This window comes from Zootoca vivipara, chromosome 12 (assembly GCF_963506605.1).
Source record: "Zootoca vivipara chromosome 12, rZooViv1.1, whole genome shotgun sequence".
Taxonomy (NCBI): Eukaryota; Metazoa; Chordata; class Lepidosauria; order Squamata; family Lacertidae; genus Zootoca; species Zootoca vivipara.
In genome coordinates this window covers 53,783,113-53,810,879 of record NC_083287.1, presented here as the reverse complement: position 1 = coordinate 53,810,879, position 27,767 = coordinate 53,783,113, and the positions used below count along the sequence as shown (strand labels likewise).

Genomic DNA, 27,767 nt, shown 5'->3' with positions numbered 1-27,767 from the left:
CACGCCTCCGGTAGCCAGCCAATAGTGCTGGCTCGGGGGCGGGGTTTAGCTGCACTTATTGCAGTCGCGGCAGATCTAAGCCTCCATTTTCCATTTTGCGCCAGGCTATGTTTTTGACATTGCTACAGACTTTGGTTGGTTGCCTTGGTTGCCCAAGGGGTCTGGTAGGAGTTTTTTGTCCGTTTGGCAAAAATTGGCTCACGCCTCTTGGTTTTTCCGCCTACCTCGTAGCAAATCGCCACAACTTTATTGGCGGTTAGGCATTGGTATATCCATGATGTGTCGGGGGGGGCAAGGTTCGGGCCATGGCCTACCCCTTCATATTTAGGGTATTCCGTTAAAGGAATCCGGCGGTCGTGGATCCCGTCCGATGCCCTGCTGGTGGCTAGGGCCATGGCATGACCCCCAGTGGCGTCAGGGGAAGCTTCCAGTTTTATTTGCATCAACAGGCTCCACCTTCTGGTTGCTAACCTTTGATGACTCCACGCTGAGCAGGGGGAGTCTTGTAGTCTGTCCGATCCAATGCCTAAGCCAATACCACTCACATGCTGTAACCAATAAAGTTGTGGCCTTTTCCGCCCATTAACTATAATACATTGTGTCCTTGTGTCTTTATTTCCCCAAGCGGGTGGCGGGATCTGGACTCACAACAAAGTGCTGGACAATACGGTCCATTCACCAGATCCAGCAGCCAGGCCCTTCTTATGTGTTATGTGCTCCTCTGAATCTAGAATGTTTGATGTTTTCTCCCCATCTACCCACATCCAATGGAATATCTCTAGCTTGAACCTCAGTCCTTTTGTCCCTCAAAAATACCCTTGCAAATTTTTAGAGAGATGCTGATGCTTTCTCTGGGTGTTTTAATCCTGTTACTCTTTGTTTATTGTTCTATTTTTTTTAAAAAAACACACACCCTGTTTTCTATTTTGTAAGCTCTTTGGGAGGTTAGGTGGGGTAAAAATTGTAAACAAAACGAAGTGTGTGAACAGGGTGTTGCACAGACACAGAAGGGCCTCAGCAGGGGGAGGCAGGAGTGGGTGATGTCTCCGCAGGCGTTGTGAAAAGCACCCATTGACAAAGAAGTGTCACATCCAACATCTATCCAGTCTTCTGCCAGACCTGCTCAATTTGTGAGTCTCCCAAGCTGATAGCTGTGTGCTAATTTTCACACATCCTGCAGCCAGCCCTCTCAACCTGGGGGATTTGACTAAGTAAGAAATGGACCAGCCCGATGAAAGCAATGGGGAAAGTTCTCCCAATGCTATACATATTGTAACCTGCTGAGGGATTTGGGGTGGGCAGGGGGGAATAGAAAGACAGGATGTTTATCAATCTCCTGATGGACCCTTGTACTTAGCTAATGTGCCAGTTGTTGGAAACCACAGAAGAGGAGAATGCTCTTGTGCTTGAGTCTTGCTTAAGGGTTTCCCACAGGTATCCGGTCGGCCACTATGAGAATAGGATGCTAATAACAACAACAACAACAACAACAACAACAACAACAACAATTTATTATTTATACCCCGCCCATCTGGCTGGGTTTCCCCAGTCACTCTGGGCGGCTTCCAACAGAATATTAAAATACAATAATCTATTAAACATTAATTAAACAGAGCTGCCTTTAGATGTTTTCTAAAAGACAGGTAGTTGTTTTTCTCTTTGACATCTGGTGAGAGGGCATTCCACAGGGCGGGTGCCACTACCGAGAAGGCCCTCTGCCTGGTTCCCTGTAACTTGGCTTCTCACAGTGAGGGAACTGCTAGAAGGCCCTCGGAGCTGGACCTCAGTGTCCGGGCAGAACAATGGGGGTGGACTGGACCGAGGCTTAGCATGTCAGTGACCAAGAGCTTCCAGGAGCTTTGACCAACCCAGACGTTGTGCCAATATTGAAGTCTCTTTGCGATGGGTTCCTGGAATAACCAACAGTCCTATTTCATCTCTCATCAGCTCGATGTTACCCAACAAAGTTGGATGCTGGAAGGTCCAGGACAGATTGGTCCTCCTCCGTGCAGCGCAGAGTTAAACTATGGAGCTCAGTCCCACAGGAGGGGAGAGTTGCTCTCCTGCTCGGATCCTGCTTGCTGGTTTCCCGCAGGCATTGGGTCGGCCACTGTGAGGACAGGATGCTGGACTGGATGGGCCCATTGGTTTGATCCTGCGGGTTCTTCTTGTGGCCTATACATCCCATCATTGCTCCAGTGAAAATTGGGAGAGGGGGCATCCTCGGCAGCCAGGAATGAATTAGAGGAGAGGCCAACTTATTTAATTTCCATTTGCTCCGAAATGAACGCCACGGGTAACCAATGGACGCAGGACAGGCATGTATCCAGCAACTGGGTTCCTTTGCCTTCACACCATGCTGTTCTATCTCAAAGTGCATAGTTGATCTACGGAACTCACTCCTGCAAAGAAAAACCAATCTTATTTTTTATATATGATTTATATTAAACTTTCTAAATTGCATTTCAAAATATTCATTTAAACAACTTTAAATCAATGACTTCCCTTCTTCTCTTTTCCTGGTTCATTTTGCCTAGCGTACATCCCTGCGTATTTTACATGAACTAAGCCATTCATTAATCCATTGCTACGTCCATCAAAACTGATTTACGCTGTTGAATTTATCTTAATGCTACCAGCGTTTTTAAATGAACACAATTTTCACCCATATATTCAATAAACTATTTCCCAATCTTCTCTAAATGTATGTTCTTCTCGTTCTCTTATTCTATCCGCTAAACCTGCAAGCTGCACTTATTCCATCAGTTTAAGCTGTCATTCTTCTTTGGTTGGGACCTTGCTCGTTTTCCATTTTTCGTGTTTTGTTAGCCCAAAAATGGAAAATGGCCACCAATCTTAAAAGAAGATTGGACGAATTCACAGAGCAGAGAGCTTTTCCAGGGCCGGATTTAGGTTTAATGAGGCCCTAAGCTACTGAAGGTAATGGGGCCCTTTATATGTCCAGCTGTCCTTTGTCAACAACAAATTGTCGCTGTTTTTTGTGTTGAATCTATGTCAGGGGTCCCCAAACTAAGGCCCAGGGGCTGGATGCATAATAAAAAAATTCAGGTGGATGAGGCCACTGGCCTGATCCATCAGGGGCTCTTCTTAGCTTAATGGACAGTATTTGCCTTGGAAAAGCACAACCTGTGTAAGGGCCCCTCTGGGTCTTCTCTTTATGGTGCATTCACGATGATTTGTGCTTAGGTTGTATTGGGGCAGCTATATGCAAACCCACTTTTAATACCGTTTGTGCCTGCAAAAGTTTTGGTGTGGACATTCTGCTTCGATTCCAACCAGCGCATGCCGCCAAATTCCGTGCTGAAATTCTGGAACTTTCCATACCACAAATGTTCTGGGTTGGGTGTGTTTGCCCTACTTTTGTTGCGCTATCATGAAAGAGTGCCCCTCCATATGGCACTAATGGGGAAGCAATGCCCAACAGCTCATAAAGTGGAATGATGTGTAGATGGTACAATATAAATCCACCACTAAGAGTTTATCCACACATCCCTTGCCCTGCTGCTCTCCGCTGGGGGGGGGGACGGACTGCTCTTTAGTGCTCAATCAGAGCAAATGGCAATTTGGGATTTTCCCAGATTGCCATTTGTTCCGATCTACCACTGAAGAGCAGGTTTTCCCTTGCAAAGGAGAAAGGCAAGGGGGGAGAACTGCTTGGACCTGTGCTTTCCAGGAATAGCACAAGCGGAAATGTCAATGACATACTGCAGAATATACTCACAAAAAATAGCACCCAGGCTTGAGGACCCTAAACATCTTTTGTCCTGTGCTTTCCCTCCCAACACACCTTTTATTCTATTTTATTTAATCACCTCGTTCCTTTTCTTTCCCTTCCTGTCCCTTTCTCTTTCCTCACATTTGTTCATGGCCTTGCCTTGCACCTTGTCTAGCAAAGGCTATGGCTTTCTCAGAGATTTGCTAATCGTCCTTATACCGAGTCAGAGTATTTTAATAGCAAGCAATGTATATTCCTGCGTATAAGACTACTTTTTAACCCAGGAAAATCTTATCAAAAGTCGGGGGTCGTCTTATACGCCGGGTCGTCTTATACGCCGGAATATACGGTATCTCTGTCTCTCTCATAGGGTATATGTTGTTGTTGTTTGTTGTTAATAATGTTGTTGTTGATGATGATGATGGTATGGAACTCGCTCCCACAAGAGGCACTGATGGTCATCTTGGGTGGCTTGAAAAGAGGACCAGACAAATTCATGGAGGAGACGGCTATCAATGGCCACTAGCCACAATGGCTATGCCGTTGTCGGAGGCAGCAATGCTTTCAGAAGAAAGGAGGGGAGGGGGCTTTGCATTTCCTACAAGCATCTGGTTGGCCACTGTGAGAACAGGCTGCTGGACTGGATGGGCCATTGGCCTGATCCAACAAGCTGCTCTTACCTTTGTATTATTATTATTAAAGGTAAAGGTAAAGGGACCCCTGACCATTAGGTCCAGTTGCGGACGACTCTGGGGTTGTGGTGCTCATCTCGCATTATTGGCCGAGGGAGCCAGCGTACAACTTCCAGGTCATGTGGCCAGCATGACTAAGCCGCTTATGGCGAAACCAGAGCAGCGCACGGAAACGCCGTTTACCTTCCCGCCGGAGCAGTACCTATTTATCTACTTGCACTTTGACGTGCTTTCGAACTGCTAGGTTGGCAGGAGCTGGGACCGAGCAACGGGAGCTCACCCCGTCGCAGGGATTCAACCTGCCGACCTTCTGATCGGCAAGCCCTAGGCTCAGTGGTTTAACCCACAGCGCCACCCGCGTCCCAATTGGCTGTATATACAGGTGCAATTTCAGTTGCAAAGGCAGGATCGTACTGGTGCTGTACCAAGTGGTGATTAGCGCCCATCAAGCATAAGGCAGGGAGACCACTAACAGTAGATGGAGCCAAAGCCGATTGCAGTCAAAGCTGACTCATTTTAGTTTTGTTGCCATCCTCCTCCCTATTATTATTATTATTAGCTATTCTAATTATTTGCCTGGGATACTAAATTTAAAAACTGCACTATTCTATCGTTGTTGTAACTTGTACCGGGAAGGCCAATCAATCAATCATATAAAAAAATAAATATTGCTCCGTTTCACCCCAGATGCTCAGCTCTGACTCACCATCACCATTGGGGAATCCACCTCTGGGGCTCCTGTCCAGTGTTAGGATTCAGCAGTATTCCATCAATCTTCACCACCAACCTTCTGTATTGCAAAGTACTGACTCATCATCAGAACTAAGACTTACTCAATCCCAGTAAAGCCCCATGGTGATGAGAGACAACAGGCCGCTGAGTCACCCGCGAGGTGCCAAGTGATGTATTCTGCAGTTTGGGAGAGGAAGAAAGAATAAATCTGGTGAACAGGCATGTAGAGCCTTCTCTTGCCTCTCTGCCAATTGAAAAGGTGGCACATTTCACTGGTTGTAGATCATTGTCTTAAGAACTGGGAGCAGTTCCCACCACCTATCTAGTTTTTAACTAAAACATTAGTGAAGGAGGCACTGTGACCAAAAATTGATCTGCCCACTCCCCCACAAAATAAAGTACTAATCTGATGCCCTTCACATACTTTGCGACATTTGAAGCAAATTGCTATTTTATTTTGTCCTCTAAAATGCTTGCAATCCATCTTTGTTTTGTGTCACTGTGCATCTCCTTTTATGAATGCTCTTCCAACTAACATACAAGGGAAGACAGTTGGAAAGCTAAGATGCCACAGAAATTGCAAGTATCCCTACATTAAAAGGCGACGGTTTTATGGTGCTCTGCACAGTCCACAGTGTAAGATACGTTTTGCAAATCTATAGATTTCTGTGGATTTTCATCATGCCTGCACAATGTATAATCCAGTGCATGTGCATTTATGCAGGAAGACGTCAAGGGGCGCTTCTAGACATCATTTTTATTGCACGTATATGACTATTTGTGCTCATGATGGTATTGCGGCAGTTATATGTGATCTTGCTTTCAATAGTGTTTCCGCCTGTAAAGGTTTTGGGATGGGCATATTCCTTTTGCTCTCAATCAGTGCATGGTGCATAATTTCCTGCTGAAATCTTGTAACTTTTTATACCATATACTGAAACTGCCATGGTCGCACTGGTTGATGATCTCCGGCAGCCCAGGGACAAAGGTGAGAGCTGTTTCCTAGTTCTGCTGGATCTCTCAGCAGCTTTTGACACCATCGACCATAACATCCTTCTGGACCGTCTAGAGGGGTTGGGAGCTGGGGGCACTGTTATACAGTGGTTCCACTCCTTCCTCCTGGGCTGTGTTCAGAAAGTGGTGGTGGGGGATGAGTGTTCAGACCCCTGGGCTCTCACTTGTGGGGTGCCTCGGGGCTCTGTCCTCTCCCCCATGCTTTTTAACATCTACATGCAGCCGCTGGGAGAGATCATCAGGGGGTTGGGGCTGGGTGTTCATCAGTATGTGGATGATACCCAGCTCTATCTCTCTTTCAAATCAGAACCAGTGAAGGCGGTGAAGGTCCTGTGTGAGAGCCTGGAGGCGGTTGGAGGATAGATGGCGGCTAACAGATTGAGGTTGAATCCTGACAAGACAGAAGTACTGTTTGTGGGGGACAGGAGGCAGGCAGGTGTGGAGGACTCCCTGGTCCTGAATGGGGTAACTGTGCCCCTGAAGGACCAGGTGTGCAGCCTGGGAGTCATTTTGGACTCACAGCTGTCCATGGAGGCGCAGGTCAATTCTATGTCCAAGGCAGCTGTCTATCAGTTCCATCTGGTATGCAGGCTGAGACCCTACCTGCCTGCAGACTGTCTCGCCAGAGTGGTGCATGCTCTGGTTATCTCTTGCTTGGACTATTGCAATGCGCTCTACATGGGGCTACTTTTGAAGGTGACTCGGAAACTACAATTAATCCAGAATGCGGCAGCTAGACTAGTGACTGGGAGCGGCCGCCGAGACCACATAACACCTGTCTTGAAAGATCTCCATTGGCTCCCAGTACGTTTCCAAGCACAATTCAAAGTGTTGGTGCTGACCTTTAAAGCCCTAAATGGCCTCGGTCCAGTATACCTGAAGGAGCATCTCCACCCCCATCGAGGGGGTGTTGCAGGGAACTAGGCAGAGGGCCTTCTCAGTGGTGGCGCCCGCCCTGTGGAACACCCTCCCATCAGATGTCAAAGAGGAAAACAGCTACCCGATTTATAGAAGACATCTGAAGGCAGCCCTGTTTAGGGAGGCTTTTAATGTTTAATAGATTACTGTATTTTATTTTTCTGTTGGAAGCCACCCAGAGTGGCTGGGGAAACCCAGCCAGATGGGCGGGGTATAAATAATAAATTATTATTATTATTATTATTATTATTATTACTACTACTACTACTACTACTACCACAAATTCTCTGCAAGGGTGCGGGGATTATACTGCTTTTGTTGTGCTATAGTGCAAAAGTGCCCCTCTAGACGGCAATAATGCAGTAGCATTGAAGAACAACTAACAAAACAGAATACTGTATGGACGATCTAGTAAATATATACCACTAATGCACTCTTATTGTGTCCATGGCATTTGGAATTCAAGGTGGCTTACAACATACATGCATGCATGCATACATACATACATACATGATTTTATTTGTATGCTGCCTTTCCGTAGACAAAATGATGCTCAAGGTGGCTTACAAAATAAAATTTAAAAATACAAAATTACGAACAAAACAAAAGTAGCCATAAATAACAAATAAAATATCAAAAAGTACACAGCCAAATAAATAATCCCCACACAAATCATAGAATCATAGAGTTGGAAGAGACCACAAGGGCCATCCAGTCCAACCCCCTGCCAAGCAGGAAACACCATCAAAGCATTCTTGACATATGCCTGTCAAGCCTCTGCTTAAAGACCTCCAAAGAAGGAGACTCCACCACACTCCTTGTGGCAACAAATTCCACTGTTGAACAGCTCTTACTGTCAGGGAGTTCTTCCTAATGTTTAGGTGGAATCTTCTTTCTTGTAGTTTGAATCCATTTGAAATCATAATGAGATCTAAAATAAACATAGAAAACATTAATATCAAAAACAGCAACAATACCTTCCAAACAATACCTCAACCCAAGAATCTGTTCAGCAGCCTCAGCTTTTTTAGCTGGAGTCAATCGGGGCCCCGCACTCCCAGGTTAGGTGGAAATAGGCCTGCAAGGCAGGGAGTGGGTTTTCCAGGACTCCCAGCCCAGATGGTATACAAAATTATGTACAAGGTAATAAAAACAAACTACAGCCTGATTGTGTCTTGCACAAGGGTTATGTTCTGGGGATGGCACAGAAACATGCATACCTTTTTATTTTGCAATCTTACTTCCCAGTCCACCTCTAATGGGTTGTTGTATAGTACAGTGGAGTGTGTGATGAGCCCAGAAGATAAAAAAAAGTACTTCTTCACATAACACATAGTTAAACTATGGAACTCGCTCCCATTGGAGGCAGGGCTGGCAACCAGAGAGACAAGGGGAGTCTATCACTGGATACTTAGCAACTGTTGGAAGTCTAACCAGGAAGCTTTTGTAGGGGGTCAGGTAGGAACCATCATAACCACACATTCTGATCTATTGCCATTTTCCTATTGATCTATTTGGCTGGACTGCCCCTTGTTGTGCCTTATTTGGTCAAGAGGTTTGCAGTGCCAGCTGCAGGCAAAACCACAGCTTCATATCTCTTGGGACCAGTGGGCAGATTCTGTCCCAAGCCCCTCTCCCCAAATATGGGAATACTACTGGGAAAAGGAAAAGTTCAGTGGCAGGACATCTGCTTTGCATGCAGAAGGTCCTAGATTCAATCCCTGGCATCTCCAGGTAAGGCTGGGAATATCTCCTGCCTGAACCCCTGGAGAACCACTGCCTAGTACTGAGGTGGGTGGACCATTGGTCTGGCTCAGTATAAATCAGCCTCTGAATTCAAGCACAGGGTGAGGGAAAAATTCAAGGAGGATAACATTTGTGGTTCCATAAACAGCTGTAAGGTATGTCTCAAGTCGAGTCTGACTGGTCTACGTTGACAAGGCAATGCCTCCAATTATACAGCATGCTCCGGCCTGCAAAAGAAAAGAAAAAATCAATTTGCTACGTATATTTATTTATTTCTTGTTATGAGAGAATGGAGGGGAGGTGGTATGCACAGATTTCTGAAGGCTGGGAAACCCATTGCAAACCAGAGAAGACTCTGTATGAATCCTGTGATTTATGAGATTCTCATCCTCTCCCTCTTTTAAAACGCAGAACAGCCACAGAAGGAATTATCTGGATCTAGACCACAGCCAGAGGGGAGTTATTATTAATAATTTTAAAAGACACCTATACCATGCAACATAAAATAAATTGCTCGGCTGAATTTATACATAAACATAATATAACAGCCAGAAAGCTCATTAAAAGTACATGCAAATGGGGCAACTGCAAAACGGCAGAGTAGACGGGAACATTTAAAATGTTGGAACAAAGAGGTGGCTTTTAACTTGAGATCCAGTGTAGTGTCGTGGTTGGAATGTCATACTAGGACCTGGGAAAGCAGGGTTTGAATCCTAACTCGGCCAACGTAGCTGAATGGTTGACCTTGGCCTAGTCAATGTTTCTCAGCCTAACCTACAGTACTGTTGTGGCGATAGAGTGACGTGGGTGGAGAGTACCCTAAGCTTCTTAAAAGAAATGTGGGTTATAAATGTAGCAATGATATAAACTTGGTGCCCGAGTTATAACAGTGCCTGCCATGCTGGAGAGGAGAGGGCATCCCGCAAGCAGGGGGCCACCACCAAAAAGGCTTAGTCCCATATTGCCACACAACAGACTTCATAAGGTACAGATGACCCTTCTCCCTTCTGGTCATTTTCCTGATGAAAATTTCCCCAAAAGCTATTTGCTGCTATTGGCAGCTTAAAGGGAGGAGGAGGGGTGGGTGGGGGGTTTCCGTCAGGAAAATGGCATGGAGGAGAAAGGGTTAACTCTCCCTCCCATGTCTATAGCATGGTCAGCCAATCATGGGATTTACAGGACCCCTCCAGAAGGGGGTTACTCTGCTTTCATCTTGATTTGCTTGCAAAAAGCTTACACAGTGATTAGGCTTATGAGGAAAAGAGTCTTAATTTCAGCGTCATAGGTTCCAGGCCCACATTGGGCAAAAAGAATCCTGCATTGCAGGGGGTGGACTAGATGACCCTCAGGGTCCCTTCCAACTCTACGATTCTGTGATCCAATGCAGTCATGAGCACTCTTACTTCCTTCATCTTGATTTGCTTGCAGGGTGTTTGTGCGCCTTCCCACGAATCGTTTGTTCATCCCATTCATTTCAATGCGATTCCCCTCCACTTTCCAAACTACAAAGAGTCCGATGTTTGTTGTTGTTGTTGTTCTTCTTCTCAATGTGATTCCCCTCCACTTTCCAAACTGCAAAGAGTCCAATGTTTGTTGTTGCTGCTGCTGCTGCTGTTTTGTGGGGAGAAAAGGACTTGTTCTTCTACAACAGGCTTGGGGAATCTTTGCACATTTAGTGAAACGTGTTGTTGAACCCAAAGTGTCCCATTTTGGGCTGGGTCCTATTGGGGAATTCTGGCTAGGCATGTCCAAGATTCAGGTCAGTGCACAGATGGGGGTTTCAAGCATGGGGGTCAGATGCAGGCATCCACACCAATCTGGCCTCTGGGGCTCTTCCTCAGCCACACCCCCTCTCCCAAGATCACACCCATCACCTGCCTGGCTTTGCACACACCCCCTGAATGTTTTTGCCTGCCGGGAATGTATTATTCGACTTTATTGCTTGTTTGGATGGATGGACAGGTGCATAGATGGTGAGAGAAGGCTATGCAGGTGTGTAACGAAATTAGCCTACAGTACAAAGGAAAAAATTCACATCAAATGCCCCACCCACTTTGGCATCTGGCCCCACCCACCATTGCCATGTGGTCCCTGGGAGATTAGGAAGTGGCTAATCAGAACCACGGAGAGCTCACTAGGGATCTGGATGCACAAACAGGCTTGATACCAGAATAACTGAAAAACCGGGGGCTTAGAGGGTAACCAGTGGTCTGCTGTTGACTGAGAGTTGAACAAGTGTGGGAAAGAGGTGTGTATGTGAGTTTAAAACTTCACTGCCCCTGAGGGGCCTGCCCAGGATTTAAAGGGGCAGTACTCTATTATGGCGGGATGCAGGTGGCGCTGTGGGTTAAACCACAGAGCCTAGGGCTTGCCGATCAGAAGGTCGATGGTTCGAATCCCCGCGACAGGGTGAGCTCCCATTGTTCGGTCCCTGCTCCTGCCAACCTAGCAGTTCGAAAGCACGTCAAAGTGCAAGTAGATAAATAGGTACCGCTCCGGCGGGAAGGTAAACGGCGTTTCCATGCGCTGCTCTGGTTCGCCAGAAGCGGCTTAGTCATGCTGGCCACATGACCTGGAACGCGGCCAATGACGTGAGATGAGCGCCACAACCCCAGACACGGTCACGGCTGGATGTAAGGGTTAGGGGTCCCTTTACCTTTACCTTTTACCCTTCACTCCAAGGTGAAACTCCAACTAAAACACAATGTTAAAAAAAAAAGTTTGAAATGGTTTGCTGAGAATTTTTAGGAGACCCCTATTCTCCTTACCTGGGACGCAGGTGGCACTGTGGGTTAAACCACAGAGCCTAGGACTTGCTGATCAGAAGGTCGGTGGTTTGAATCCCTGCGACGGGGTGAGCTCTGCAACCCCAGAGTCAGTCACGACTGGACCTAATGATCAGGGGTACCTTTACCTTTACTCTGTTATGGCAGCATGCGTGGGCCTAGTCTCAATGGACTCTTAGCTTAGTGTTGCTAATAGCTCCCCTCCTAGTCCTGACCACTCCTCTGGGACATCACATGCCAGTGTCCACCATTACTTTGGCCCAGTGCCTGCACTCTCTAGCCAATAGAAACTCCCTAGCCCTGGATAGGCATACCTGAACTGGTGCAGCAAGACTGCTACTGGAAGCCAAGCAGGGTAGATCATCTGCTTCTTTACATTCAGAAGTGTCAAAGTTCAAACCTCAGCATTTCCAGATAAGTCTGGGAGAGATTCCCTTGAAAGCTGCTGCCGGTTGGTGTAGATCAGGCATGTCAAACTTGCGGCCCTCCAGATGTTTTGGCCTACAACTCCCATGATCCCTAGCTAGCAGGACCAGTGGTTGGGGAAGATGGGAATTGTAGTCCAAAACATCTGGAGGGCCGCAAGTTTGACATGCCTGGTGTAGATGAACTAGATCAGGCATCCCCAAACTGCGGCCCTCCAGATGTTTTGGCCTACAACTCCCATGATCCCTAGCTAACAGGACCAGTGGTCGGGGAAGATGGGAATTGTAGTCCAAAACATCTGGAGGGCCTATGTTTGGGGATGCCTGAACTAGATGAACTGTTCCTTTATAAGGCAGCTTCCTGTATTCCTGATATACTACACCCATGATGCAATACCCAGCCAAGGAACATCTCTCTCTCTCTCTCTCTCTCTCTCTCTCTCTCTCTCTCTCTCTGTGTGTGTGTGTGTGTGTGTGTGTGTGTGTGTGTGTTCCTAGCAGGTGCAGAACCAACCAGAATCATCACCCACACAGTCAGGATTGACAAGTGTTGGCAGGCAAAGGCATTGGTGGCAGCAGGGACCCTGCCAGGGGCCATGATGGCCCCTGGCAGTTGCTTGAGTAGGCCAGGTGCTGACACAAGGTCTGGTTGTATCCCAGCATGGCTGCTTATGGCCCATGTGCTCGGTGGATGGGTGGGTCGTCCTGGGCTGCAGATGAGTCTGGGGTGGTTGGAGAGTCAGGTACCTCCTTCAAAGCAGAGGATAGAGGTCTCACTGCCCCCTAGAATTTTTCATCAGTAGACATTTCTAGTGGGGCACCTACTTTTTGTTGTTGTTGTTGTTGTTGTATTATTTACACCCCGCCCATCTGGCTGGGTTTCCCCCGCTACTCTAGGCGGCTTCCAACAATTACCAAAATACATTAAAATATCACAGATTATAAACTTCCCTAAACAGGGCTGCCTTTAGGTGTTTTCTAAATGTCAGGTAGTTGTTCATCTCCCTGACCTCTGATGGAAGGGCGTTCCACAGGGCGGGTGCCACTACCGAGAAGGCCCTCTGCCTGGTTCCCTGTAGCTTTGCTTCTCGCAGTGAGGGAACCGCCAGAAGACCCTCGGCGCTGGATCTCAGTGTCCGGGCTGAACAATGGGGGTGGAGACCCTCCTTCAGGTATTCACTGATTACCCCATTTACTTAAATAAGGATCCATTTCATTTCTGCCCTACTTTTCCTCCAATGAGCTTGAAGCAGTGTATATTCCCTCCCACCCCTACACACAGGTGTGTGTTTTTTCACGATCACCCAGAAAGGTTAGGCTAAGGGATATTGATGGGTTCAAGGTCCCACAATGAGATTCATGGCTGAGTAGAGATTAAACCTGGATCTTCCCACCAAACTAAGGCCCGGGGGCCGGATGTGGCCCAATCGCCTTCTAAATCCAGCCCATGGACAGTCCGGAAATCAGCATGTTTTTACATGAGTAGAATGTATCCTATTATTTTAAATGCATCTCTGGGTTATTTGTGGGGCATAGGAATTCGTTCATATTTCCCCCCCAAAAAATATAGTCCAGCTCCCCACAAGGTCTGAGGGACAGTGGACCGGCCCCCTGCTGAAAAAGTTTGCTGACCCCTGAAACAGTTAGAGAGACCCATAGCTGTCAAGATTTCCCTTTTCTCACGAGGAGGCCTATTGAGCATAAAGGAATTTCCCTTTTTAAAAAAGGGAGAACTTGACCATTGCACCACACTGCAATGATTCAGGACTACAGTCACTGAGTCCTTGGAGCTCTTCTCTGGGGGTTGTGGGGTGGGGGACGTCCTGGTCTATGACACAAATCTGTGGCAAGTTCTGGTCTGCAGCTACGATGAGGAATGATTCCAAACATGCCAACATTTCCCTGAAAAAGCCAACTAATCTTGACTTACCACCCCACTTCATGAATTGCTCCAGGCTCGTCTAGAAGAGATGTGCTTTGTAAAGGCATGATGGTGACTCCTGTATGGAATTGCCAGTCCGTTGCAGCTCCTACCCCCAAAGTGTCATATCCCCCCCCCCCCCGCACACTGCATTTCTTTGGAAAATAAATCACTAATCGGCTCATTACTCATTATCTAGTGAAGTGCCTTTCAGAAGGGTGGGTGAAAAATAGGGAAGCTGCTTGTCTAAAGGTGTGTCCGGACCAACACATTCCATTTCTCTTCATGGTGGCTGGTTTAATTTGTCCTCTCCCAATACCCGAAACAGTTTACAACAATTTTTTGGAAAACATAATAAGCATCCTCATCTTTAAAAAGTTAAAAATCACCTCTACGATCAGTTGCTGTTCAAACATGCAGGAGATTACAATAGCAATTCATTACTTAAACATTTGGTTTTTTTCTGGTGAGGGCCGCATTCTGTTGAGAGCAATCTGTCGGGGGCCGCATCCTGGCAGTCGGAGGAGCCGAGGTGAAACCAGAGACAAAAGTCTTCTGGATGAGCCAATCTGGAAAGCCAGGTGCCCACTTGCCACGAGGGAGCTGGTGGAGCAGCATTCTTACAGCCCTTGTCTACACAATCAAGGAGTCCCTGAGTGTGTCTAGCACGTACACACACACACACACACACACACACACACACACAACCTTTCCAGACCCTTGTGGTTCACTTGCAGGTCACAGAGCAGCTTCAGGGAGTAGGGAATTCCAAGTATCAAAGATGATCATTACTTTGGAAAAGAATGCATCCTAGGCAGCACTTTGAAAGGAGCTGTTGAAAACCCAACGAGCAGTTTCAGAATCCCCTTTCCAAGCACAGCAAACCCTCCACCTCTGGGGCAGGTGGGCATGGCTTGGCTGGAACAGGCCAAATGGGGAGGCCTGGTGGGCCTAATTAGGCTTGTGGCCAGAGGTTACCCACCCCTGCTTTACATGATCATAAATTCCAAGAGGAAGAAGAAGTGAATCAAAACCCATTGGGGTTGGCTGGTGATTCTTTTTCAACTCATTCCGACCTCTGACTCACCACTTGAACACACAAACCAACAATGAGCTTGGAGTGAGTTCAGGGGGGGGGGGGTTGACTGCAATTCAACCATTTATATCTCACCTTTCTACACTGAAGTGTTCATAAGGTGTCTTGCAGCAAAACACCCAAAACTAAGAAGCTTAAGTGCCTCACAGGGTCTCCATTTATTAATGTTATGTAGAAATATTTATAAAATGTGTAATCAAAAAGTGTACATAAAATAAAATGTATTTTATATGACAGAATGTGCACCCCACTGAATCATAAAAAAACTCTAGGCAGTTTACATAAAATTTAAATGTAATATGAGACAATTATCAAAACATGGTGAAAGTTCCTAGGACAGTATATGGCCGTCTGCATATTGTACAGTCGAGATCTGCCACAAATATGTCACTGAGTATGGATCTGAAACCAAGTCTTAAGGCTCATCCAAACTTCTGCTTGCCCCACCACTTCTCCCCATTGAAAAGAAGCCCTTTCCCCCTGACTCAGAGGCCAACAACATTCTGGAGGGCCACATTTTAGGCCATGCATACCAAACCATCTCTCAGGAGTTGGCTCTGGGAAATTACAGCTCTCCATAGGCAGGCTGGATCATGTGAGAGGCAAATGGGCTTGGGGGGGAAGGGCTTTGGTTCTCTGTTAGTCAGTTGATCACTTCTCTTGAGAATGGAAAGACCACACTCTTCTCTTTCTCTTTTTAGGTCCTTGGCGATTGGTCACCAATATTCCTCCTTGGGAACTCAGCCCATCCTTTGTGGCAGCATCCCTGGCTTGGTGCCCAAGCAACTACGGTTCTGTCGGAACTATGTGGAGATCATGCCCAGCGTAGCAGAAGGGGTGAAGATCGGCATCCAGGAATGCCAGCACCAGTTTCGTGGCAGGAGGTGGAACTGCACCACTGTAAATGACAGCCTGGCTATCTTTGGCCCAGTGTTGGATAAAGGTGAGTACACAATGTTCTAAAAGGAACGACAGAGGTGATCAACCTGAGAAAATGGAATTGGGGGATGAGAGTTTAGCTGATGAAATCTCTTGAGGAATAGGCAATTTCTGTGGGGTTTCTTTCCTGCCTGAGGAGTCAGACTGTGCTTGTGGTTTCCGTTGTGCTCCAATGCAGTTGTTGTTGTTGTTGGCACCCATCTGTCTTGACATACGATGGCGTGCACCTTTGGGGGTAAAGTCAAACCGCTATGTTAGCAGCACCAAAGTGACCTCCCTGGGCGTTGCCTGGGCAGTGTGTATATAGGGCCTTGGCTGCCCAGACGACAGAACCCTCCTCTTGGCTTCACTGATGTGCTTCAAGGAAAAGCAGAGCGATATGTTTAGCATCAGCATACCTGCCAAGTTGCTGTCAGAGAAATAAGGGACCGGGCCGGAAATAGCAGACCGGAAGTAGCGCTGCCGCCATTTTGGAACTGGGCAGAGCATGCTCAGAAGTGACTTTTGATGCTGCTTTGCCCAGTTCCAAAATGGCCACCGCACCAGAATAAACCGGGGAAAAACAAAAAAATCAGTTTTTTCAGCTAGGAACAGCTGGAAAAACGGGGATTTCCCGGGGGAAACGGGAGACTTGGCAGCTATGCATCAGCTTTGCTGCAGGAGTTGTTGGAAGGAGGCATGCAGGGCACCATCCAACTGTCTTAGGGACTCCATTCTGGATTTATGTAGGGTTTTCTCCTTAGCCTTTTCTTCTCCCAAATAAGGCAGCAGAGGTTTAGGATCAAATCTTTCCTTCTCCTACATGGGCTACTCTCGCTTCCCTCTACAGCACAGGCAGAAACTACCTTCTTGACTGTTGGACCAACTATTGGTCTCGTCCACTCAATCTGCTGGAGCATGTCTTCACATGCAGGAGATGTTCCTAACTCACCAAGGGTTTGAGACCCACCAGGTATCCTCAACTAGTTTAGTCAGGCAGTTGAAATGGTTTCCTGCGGAGTGGCTTCTGTCACATGCAGTAGTAGAATTTTGAAGACAGTGGTAAGCAGGCATTGGTACCTGAAGAGTCACAAGCCAGGTAGATGAAGGGAATGCTGTGGATGTAGCATATCTTGATTTAAGCAAGGCCTTTGACGAGGTGCCCCATGATATTCTTGTAAAGAAGCTAGTAAAATGCAGGCTAAACAATGCTACCATTCAATGGATTTGTAACTGGCTGGCTGACCAAACCCAAAGGGAGCTCATCAATGGCTCCTCCTCATTCTGGAGAGTAGTGACTAGTGGGGTGCCACAGGGTTCTGACTTGGGCCCAGTCTTATTCCACATCTTCATCAATGACTTGGATGATGGGCTTGAGGGCATCCTGAGCAAGTTTGCAGATGACACCAAATTGGGAGGGGTGGCTAATACCCCAGAGGACAGGATCACACTTCAAAATGACCAAGATTAGAGAACTGGGCCAAAGCAAACAAGATGTATTTTAACAAGGAGAAATGTAAGGTACTACACTTGGGCAAAAAAAAATGAAAGGCACAAATACAGGATGGGTGACACCTGGCTTGAGAGCAGTACATGTGAAAAGGACCTAGGAGTCTTGGTAGACCACAGACTTGACATGAGTCAGCAGTGTGATGCAGCAGCTAAAAAAGCCAATGCAATTCTGGGCTGCATCAATAGGAGTATAGCATCTAGATCTAGGGAAGTAATAGTACCACTGTATTCTGCTCTGGTCAGACCTCACCTGGAGTACTGTGTCCAGTTCTGGGCACCACAGTTCAAGAAGGATACTGACAAGCTGGAACGTGTCCAGAGGAGGGCAACCAAAATGGTCAAAGGCCTGGAAACGATGCCTTATGAGGAACGGCTTAGGGAGCTGGGTATGTTTAGCCTGGAGAAGAGAAGGTTAAGGGGTGATATGATAGCCATGTTCAAATATATAAAAGGATGTCATATAGAGGAGGGAGAAGGGTTGTTTTCTGCTGCTCCAGAGAAGCGGACACGGAGCAATGGATTCAAACTACAAGAAAGAAGATTCCACCTAAACTTTAGGAAGAACTTCCTGACAGTAAGAGCTGTTCGACAGTGGAACTTGCTGCCAAGGAGTGTGGTGGAGTCTCCTCCTTTGGAGGTCTTTAAGCAGAGGCTTGACAACCATCTGCCAGGAATGCTTTGAATTGATGGTGTTTCCTGCTTGGCAGGGGGTTGGACTGGATGGCCCTTGTGGTCTCTTCCAACTCTATGATTCTATGAGATGAGTATTATGCTCAGGGAGGGTAGCTGGGGAGTGCAGTGGCCAAGGGCGGAACTCCTTCTAAGATGATAGGGTGGCTATCTCCATCTGGTAGCCACAACTATGTGAACATACAGCACTCACAGTGCTGAGTTTGAATGGTGTTGTAGAGTGTTCCCAAACATTCTCACTGATTAGATGCAAGTTGACAATTAGAGGTGTTTGACCACATGCAGATTTGGTGACAGAAATATAAGATCAGCTTGGATAGGAAGTAAACCTTCCACAGGATGTTGGGTCAAGAATGTCTCTGTGTTTTTGATAGGAAGGGAGCACCAAAGCACAAATATTGAGGAAGTCTGGGTGCCAAGTGAATTCAGATGGAAGTAAGCCAAGGGACACGGTGTCCAAAACACAGGTTGGAAGGCTGAATGCTCCATATGGCTTTGAAAATCTCACCCAAGTTTTAGAGATGCTGGTTGGGGAATCAGGTTTTGTTCTCAAAGGTGCAGTCAGTAATATGGTTTGCTGATGTGTAATGCATGAAACGGGACTTAGGCTTCCTTATGTTGACATTCGTTTGTTGATTTAGTTTATTCATTTATCTTCCAGTTAGCGATTTGCATGAAATATAAAACATAATGTTCCCAATAAAACAAGTTAACCTAACTTTCTTCAGAATAAAGTCAGCAGTACACACACACACACACACACACACACAGAGAGAGAGAGAGAGAGAGAGAGAGAGAGAGAGAGAGAGAGAGAGAGAGAGAGAGAATTATAAAATGAAATTACATATTAAAATACATGTCCGAGTAGGTTTGCTTAAACAAAATTTTTTTAGCAGTTGCTGAATATCATCAGGCAAGGAGCAGTCAAATGGCCGTATTATGGGCGAGGGGAACCCTTCAAGTAATCTGTTTCCAAGCTGTACTAAGCTTTATCTATATTGAATTTTGCCCAGGTACGAAACAGCAGGCAGTGAGGATCTCTGAGCTGAGATGAAACATGCTGACAGAGTCTCACTCCTGATAGTGCTGCAACATGTTGCATTAACTGCTGCTTCCTGGACTAAGTGAAAGGGAAGCCCACATAGGGCTGCTTGTTCTGCCCTGAAAGTCCACTCAGAGCAAATGTCTACTGGGTTTAATCCACAGGATCACAGAATTGTAGAGTCGGAAGGTATCCCAAGGGTCATCTAGTCCAACCCCCTAAATCTCAACTAAAGCATCCAGTGGTAAAGAGGGGTTTTTCCAGGGAAAGCAGAGGGCAAACAGAGAACCACTCAGACCCATTGCCCAGAAAGCACAGCACAAGCGGAAATCCCCTCGAATTCGTGCTTTCTAGGCACGATACAAGTGTGGACAAGCCCATAGAATGCATTGCAGCATCTCTGCATTCAGTTATTGTTGTTTAGTCCTTTAGTCATGTCCGACTCTTTGTGACCCCATGGACCAGAGCACGCCAGGCACTCCTGTCTTCCACTGCCTCCCGCAGTTTGGTCAAACTCATGTTTGTAGCTTCGAGAACACTGTCCAGCCATCTCATCCTCTGTCGTCCCCTTCTCCTTGTGCCCTCCATCTTTCCCAACATCAGGGTCTTTTCCAGGGAGTCTTCTCTTCTCATGAGGTGGCCAAAGTATTGGAGCCTCAGCTTCAGGATCTGTCCTTCCAGTGAGCACTCAGGGCAGATTTCCTTCAGAATGGATAGGTTTGATCTTCTTGCAGTCCATGGGACTCTCAAGAGTCTCCTCCAGCACCATAATTCAGTTATACGTATTCCCAATTATACGTATTCCCAATTCCCAGTTATACACATTCAGTTATATGTATTCCCAAATTGATTTTTTGAACTTGACCTCTGTTGAGATCAAAAGCCAGAGTCCTGCAGAAGAAATAGTCACGTCTGGAAGGAAGCAACTTTAGCATAAACACAGCCCTAGTTTAACTGGACTGAAGTTAAGCCTCTCTGGGTGTAATTATGGAAATAGTTAGCAGCCTCATACACTTCCCCAAGGGACTGACACTGCTGTTAAGATTAGCTTACCCTAATGCTAGAGCAAACACCAATTGACCTCCCGTCAGAAGTGCAAGGCAACCCTTAGAATATGTTTAAGAGAGTCCATCTTGATGGTGATTTGTACGGTTGACCTTCTAAGACAGTTCACCCTTGGGAGAGAGAAAGGCTAGAGTTCTCACTAGCAAACAGTATTTGGGAAATTGTAGAAAGGACTCTCCTTTCCTTCTTTATGTGTAATGAATGAGGCTATGAAGTTGGTTATAGCAATTCGTTAATAGCAATTCCCAGTTCCCAGTTTTGATTCAGTTGTAGTGGATGAACTGGGCTAGCCTGGACATCTATGTACCTGAAAATAAGCCCTTTGTTGTTGTTTAGTCGTTTAGTCGTGTCCGACTCTTCGTGACCCCATGGACCATAGCACGCCAGGCACTCCTGTCTTGCACTGCCTCCCGCAGTTTGGTCAAACTCATGTTCGTAGCTTCGAGAACACTGTCCAACCATCTTGTCCTCTGTCGTCCCCTTCTCCTAGTGCCCTCAATCTTTCCCAACATCAGGGTCTTTTCCAAGGATTCTTCTCTTCTCATGAGGTGGCCAAAGTATTGGAGCCTCAGCTTCACGATCTGTCCTTCCAGGGAGCACTCAGGGCTGATTTCCTTAAGAATTGATAGGTTTGATCTTCTAGCAGTCCATGGGACTCTCAAGAGTCTCCTCCAGCACCATAATTCAAAAGCATCAATTCTTCGGCGATCAGCCTTCTTTATGGTCCAGCTCTCACTTCCATACATCACTACTGGGAAAACCATAGCTTTAACTATACGGACCTTTGTCGGCAAGGTGATGTCTCTGCTTTTTAAGATGCTGTCTAGGTTTGTCATTGCTTTTCTCCCAAGAAGCAGGCGTCTTTTAATTTCGTGACTGCTGTCACCATCTGCAGTGATCAAGGAGCCCAAGAAAGTAAAATCTCTCACTGCCTCCATTTCTTCCCCTTCTATTTGCCAGGAGGTGATGGGACCAGTGGCCATGATCTTGGTTTTTTTGATGTTGAGCTTCAGACCATATTTTGCGCTCTCCTCTTTCACCCTCATTAAAAGGTTCTTTAATTCCTCCTCACTTTCTGCCATCAAGGTTGTGTCATCTGCATATCTGAGGTTGTTGATATTTCTTCCGGCAATCTTAATTCCTGCTTGGGATTCATCTAGTCCAGCCTTTCGCATGATGAATTCTGCATATAAGTTAAATAAGCAGGGAGACAATATACAACCTTGTCGTACTCCTTTCCCAATTTTGAACCAATCAGTTGTTCCATATCCAGTTCTAACTGTAGCTTCTTGTCCCACATAGAGATTTCTCAGGAGACAGATGAGGTGATCAGGCACTCCCATTTCTTTAAGAACTTGCCATAGTTTGCTGTGGTCGACACAGTCAAAGGCTTTTGCATAGTCAATGAAGCAGAAGTAGACGTTTTTCTGGAACTCTCTAGCTTTCTCCATAAACCACCCCAAAATTATATATCTCCACCATCAGCTGACTGCCCCGCAGACTGCCCTAGCGGTGGTGCATCCCAGAACAAGTCTTAAGAACACAAGAAGCTGCTGAGCAAATTCCCTAGATAAGATCTAGGGAAATAGCTGTAGCTCAGTGGATGCAGCAACCTTGTCCTTGCAACCAATCCATATTGTATGTACTTCAGACATATCCAATAAGGAAACTTAGCGGTAGAGCACCCAATCTGAACATGGAAGGTCTCAGGTCCAATCCCTGGTGTCTGCAGGTAGGGTTGGGAAAGAATCCTCTCTTAAATCCAGAATAGTCACTGCCAATCCTGAATACTGAGCTAGAGGGACCAATGGTCTGATTTAGGGCTGGGCTGTCATCAATATGTCGATGACACCCAGATTTATCTGTTGATGGATGGCCGTCCTGCCTCGGCCCCGGACACACTGACCAAGTGTTTGGAAGCTGTGGCTGGATGGCTACGTGGGAGTCAGCTGAAGCTAAATCCTTCGAAAACAGAGGTCCTCTGGCTGGGTCGGGATGACATGGGTCGGGGGGGGGGCAACTTCCATATTTCGCTGGAGCTCAATTAGTGTCAGCCCCTTCTGTCAAGAGCTTGGGTGTAACCTTGGATGCCTCCCTTTCCATGGAGGCTCAGGTTGCAACCACAGCCAAGGTGGCATTTTTCCATCTCCGCCGCATTAAGCAGTTGGTCCCCTACCTTTCTCAGCCTGAGAGATGGCCACGGTGATCTATGCGATGGTCACCTCTAGGCTTGATTATTGTAACTCGCTCTAGGCGGGGCTGCCCTTGAAACAGACCCAGAAACTCCAGCGGGTGCAGAATCCCGCGGCGAGACTCCTTACGGGGTCCTCACCGCGAGATCACATTCATCCAGTGCTTTACCAGCTGCACTGGCTCCCGGTGGAGTACAGGGTCAGGTTTAAGGTGCTGGTTTTGACCTTTAAAGCCTTATGCGGCTTAGGACCCTCGTACCTACGGGACCGCCTCTCCCGGTATGCCCCACAGAGGACGTTAAGGCCCACAAATAATAACATACTGGAGATTCCGAGTCACAAGGTGGTTAGACTGGCCTCGACCAGGACCAGGGCCTTCTCAGTACTGGCCCTGACCTGGTGGAACGCTCTCTCTCAGGAGACTAGAGCCCAGCGGGAGTTGTCATCTTTTCGTAGGGCCTGCAAGACAGAGCTGTTCCGCTTGGCCTTTGGACTGACTCAGTCTGACCCCGGTGTTACCCTCCCCTAAGGCTTTATCCTACAGATATTTAAATGAGGTTGCACTTGTAGATTCCTAATTTTAAAATTGAATTTTAACGTTGTATTTAATCTGCATTTTAATTGAATTGTTTCTTTTATGCTTGCTTTGATATTCTTGTTGTTAGCCGCCCTGAGCCCGGTCTTGATTGGGAAGGGCGGGGTATAAATAAAATTAGTAGTAGTAGTAGTAGTAGTAGTAGTACAAGCCAGGTTCCTATGATCTAGTATGAGGAAGGGCTGTAGCTCTGAGGCAGAGCACTAACTGGGACAGAAAGTCCCAGGTTCTTAGATACCATTGTGTGTCACACAGAACTCAAGGCAGTTTCCATACAAATATAATTATCATTACAAAATCAACAAAATTTCGTAAGATACAAAATGCATGCCTTACTTTATAACCATTTCATGCCGTTTAACAGCAGTACCAACAGAGAAAAATAGTCAACCTCCAGAGATTTTTTAAAAACAAATGAGCTTTCACCAACCAACGAAAGCACATTGATGTTGTGGCCATGCATGCTTTCAAGGGGAGGCGTTCCGCAACTGGGGAGCCAATGCAGAGAAGGCCCTACTCCAGGTCCCTTTACAACAAGCAACACCAGTAGGGCCTCCTCAGCTGTCCTCTTATATATGGAGCATCCCACTCTGACTCCCAACTTCTTTGCTTATCAGGGTTTGATTTCATGGTTTGCCTCCAGTGATGAGCAAATCTGCCCATTTCAATATCTTCCATTTTCTCATTTTTCCAATCTAAAATTCAGTTCCCCACCCTTCCACATCAGTTTGCATTTTATAAAATTACATTTGTGAAAATTCCTTAGCATTTTAGTGTCCATTTCTCCTAACATACATATTTCTGCAAAGTAATTTCCCCTAATATATGTTATTTTTATGAATATATGCATTTTTAAGGCATACTACTATAGTAGATGTATTTTTGTACACATTACTAGGCTGAAGAAATGCGTTGCAAAATTCAGAGACATACGAATTTCAAATGATGGTTGCGTTTTGGCTCGTATGTTGTTTCCGAAAGCGCATCCTATATAATAATATGCAAGTGTCTCTGCATCCAGATTCCCTGTGTCCCGTTTTCCGCGCTACTTAGCATGTGCCCCAGGGACACAGGGATTGGACGCAGAGACTGCACACACACACACACACTCTCTCTCTCTCCCCACCCCACCCCCACCCCTCTGCCCTGCACTGGTTCAATAAGCAGTTAAAACAGAGGCCACCAGGTGGAAGGCAGGAGCAGGCAGCAAGGCTCCTAAGCAGGGCAGGCCCTCTCTCAACGTGCCCAAGGGCCTGAGGAGGAAGCCGGGACGACCAAAAAATCGAGGCCCCGGCTTCTCCTCACTAACAGGCCCGAAATTGAGGCCCAAACAGCACAAGCAACCGGGAGACCCCCACTGGGCCGGAACGGCCAGTAAAGGCGTGGGGAGGCCACCGAATGCTCAGTGTGCCGGGGCGGGCGCAAGCCCCCCGGACGGCAAAGCTCCCTCCCGGACGCAGCAGGTGACTGAAAAACAGCCGCGGAAGCCAACAAAAGTAGCAGGAGCCACACACACACCCCAAAAAAACTGGGCGTACACCCCAGAGCAGCCGCCTGGGCCGTCCAGGAGCCAGAATTCGGCCACTGGGCCCTGGCAGCAGCAGCGCTATTGACGGGGGGGAATTAGGAACCAAACGGCAGGCGCGAAAAGTGCGCGAAAACAGGGTGGGGAGGGATCCGCACTCCAAACACAAGCTTCGGAGGGGGTAAAGGAAGAAATACCTCCCGCACCCCCAGCCGAGCCCGGGCTTTAAAGGTAAAAAGGGAGGGGACTTTGGCTTGGGGTTTGGGAACGGGGGGGGGGGGGAGAAAATTAGGGATAAATTAAGGATCAAAGGGAGGGGGGAAGGAACAATCAATTAGACAAGGAATAAAAGCCCCGCGCGCGCCGCTGCCACCGAAAAAGGCCGAATGTTCTAGCGCCCGTTTATTAAACGGGCTGAATGGCACTAGTATTTGATAAATTTGCCTTTAAGTGCAAGTTGAATCAAATTTCTCCTCCATTCCTACCTGGGTCCAGGGCTGGGTGGCGCAAGGCGCAAGGGCACCTGACCACCAGGGGCAGTGATCTGCTTCATGATTCTGCTTTATGGGCTGGTGTCTCCTCCTCTTCTTGCCCATGAAGCAGAATCAGTGAAACTCCTGGCTAGAGTGGCACCACACGCCTGCTGCTGCTCTAGGCAGGAGTCTTGCTGATTCTGCTTCATGGGCTGGTGTCTCCTCCTCTTCTTGCCGAAAAGCTTGACCCGGAAGCTGTATGCTGGCTCCCTAGGCCAGTAAAGCAAGATGAGTGCCGCAACCCCAGAGTCATTTGCCACTGGACCTAACAGTCAGGGGTCCCTTTACCTTTAACTATACTTGCACTATAACCGAACTAAATTGCACTATAACCGAACCAAACACATTTTTCAATGAATTTGTTTCTTGCACGTTCCCTTTTATAATATGTAAGCTTTGTCAACAAAGCTATATCCCATGCACTTTTATACCATTGCAATATATCATCTGGTTTATATAATTTCCAGTTTCTTGCAACGACTAGCCTAGGTGCAGCGATCATAGTTATTGCAAGTTTCAAACCTTTCTTGTTTGCCAGGCTTCCCAGAGATCCCAGTAAATCATACAGGTACTTGGGTGTTGCAGTGCCCTTAAGCACAATCTTAAATCAACCCCCTGAATAATGTTGAAATTTGAACAATGAGGGTGGAAAGTGGGTGCCCATATAATCATACCTGCCAAGTTCCGGCCTGAGAAATAAGGGACTGGACCGGAAGTGGCAGACCGGAAGTAGCGCTGCTGCCATTTTGGAACTGGGCGGAGCATGCTCAGAAGCGACTTTTGATGCTGCTCTGCCCTGTTCCAAAATGGCCGCCACACCAGAAGTCGCGCTGCAGCCATTTTGGAACTGGGTGGGCAAAGCAGCATCAAAAGTCGCTTCTGAGCATGCTCCGCCCAGTTCCAAAATGGCCGCCGCGCCAGAATAAACCGGGGGGAAACAAAAAAATCCGTTTTTCCGGCTGGGGACAGCTGGAAAAATGGGGGTTTCCCGGGGAATACGGGAGACTTGGCAGCTATGCATATAATACTATTCAATTCCACATTAATGACTGTGACGATGGGAATTAGAGTGTAATAGGAATCAGGAATGGTGAGAGAGAGCTTAAGTATAAACTACTGAAGTTCCCCTCGTTCCGCTCAACTGGATCGGTAAATTCTACACCACACTGGCTCCAAAATGGGCTAGATTGGGTGTGACCAGGGCCTAACCAAGAAAAGAGCATATAACCTTAAAAAATTAAGTGCCCGGTGCTATTCAGAGATGTTGCAGGATTAGGACAGCGAGATTGGACTTCTAGAATACTGAAGGCTCCCCTAGTATTGTTTTCTGAAAACATCCCCCTGTGACACAGTGAAGTGGCAAACTTTGGCCTTAGGGAGATGATTTTAGAGCACATCCTTTTTGTGTCATTTTCACAAGAACCTTGCTTACCTGGTTAGGCTGAGAAAGATGGTAACTTGCCCAGAGGAGCAAGAGATTGATCCTGAGCTCAGTGTGTATGTCGGGACAGGTGTGGGGGTGGGGTGTTGCTACTATTTCATAATTGAAAAATGTTGTCCCTCAAGGGAGAATCAAGCCCCCCCCCCTTGAGCTCTGCTTCACCTACAGCGGCGGCAGGGGGGAGGGAGGAAGATAAAGGAAAATACATCTCAGACGCCTTCTTTGGAGCTCCCTCAGGGGGAAAACATACTTGAGCTACCCAAGAAAGGGCTGGATTTCAGAGCTTAAAGCAACCGCCAACACTCTCACAGAAGCTAAGATTCTTCTCCGGTCCAAGACCACATTCACATCATACATTTAAAGCACTATACCACTTTAAACAGTCATGGCTGCCCCCAGAAAACTCTGGGTGCTGTAGTTTGTTAAGGGTCCTGAGAATTGTTAGGAGACCCCTGTTTCCCTCAAATAGCTGCAATCTCCAGAAGAGGGATCGATGGTTAAACCAACATTTTGGTTGCTCATCTCTGAACCTTTCACAATGCTATAATATCTGTCATGAGGTGAGGCACCCTGAACCGTACACAGTAGTAATTCGTATGCGGCCACAACATAGATTTGTATAACAGCATTATAATCTTGGCAATTCTGTTTTCAGTCCTAAATAGCATGGAATTTGCCTTCCCCCACACAGCTGACTGATGTCAACAACCACTTCTGAGTCTCAAGAAAAGGGGGAGTGAAAATGTGCATCTATTTCTTATACTAAACTGTGCATTTGTGTGACGAAGCTCCCAGAAATCCCCCCTAAATAACTCACAACTCACACATTATTTTAGGTTTGGGTTTCTGGCATTGTTTTGGCCACAACTTTATTTAAAATACAATTTTATTCTGAGTGTTGGCTTAGGCTTTGGTTAATCCATCTGTCCTCTCTAAGGGACAGGACCATTTCCATCTGACCCACATTGGGTCAGGACCATTCCATCTGACCCATTTGGGACAGGACCATTCCATCTGACCCCCTTTGGGTCAGGACCAGCTCCGACTTACCTATGGGTAGGTAAGTCAAGTCAACACCCCAAGGGAGTGGAGGTACTGTTCAACAGACACTCTCCCCTCGACCCCGGAATGTTCCCCAAGGCTCGGCTCTGTAATGGCCCATCATCCCCGCCTATGGCGGGTATGTGA

At 46.9% G+C, this 27,767-nt stretch overlaps 1 protein-coding gene across 1 annotated transcript in view; it reads left to right on the top strand.

The window, feature by feature from the left end:
• WNT3A (Wnt family member 3A) overlaps positions 1–27,767 on the top strand; it is a 112,325-nt gene that overhangs the window by 39,586 nt on the left and 44,972 nt on the right. The window contains exon 2 of the mRNA XM_035130022.2: positions 15,768–16,009. Coding sequence (XP_034985913.2) covers positions 15,768–16,009 — 242 coding nt within the window. The remainder of the gene's footprint in view (positions 1–15,767; positions 16,010–27,767) is intronic.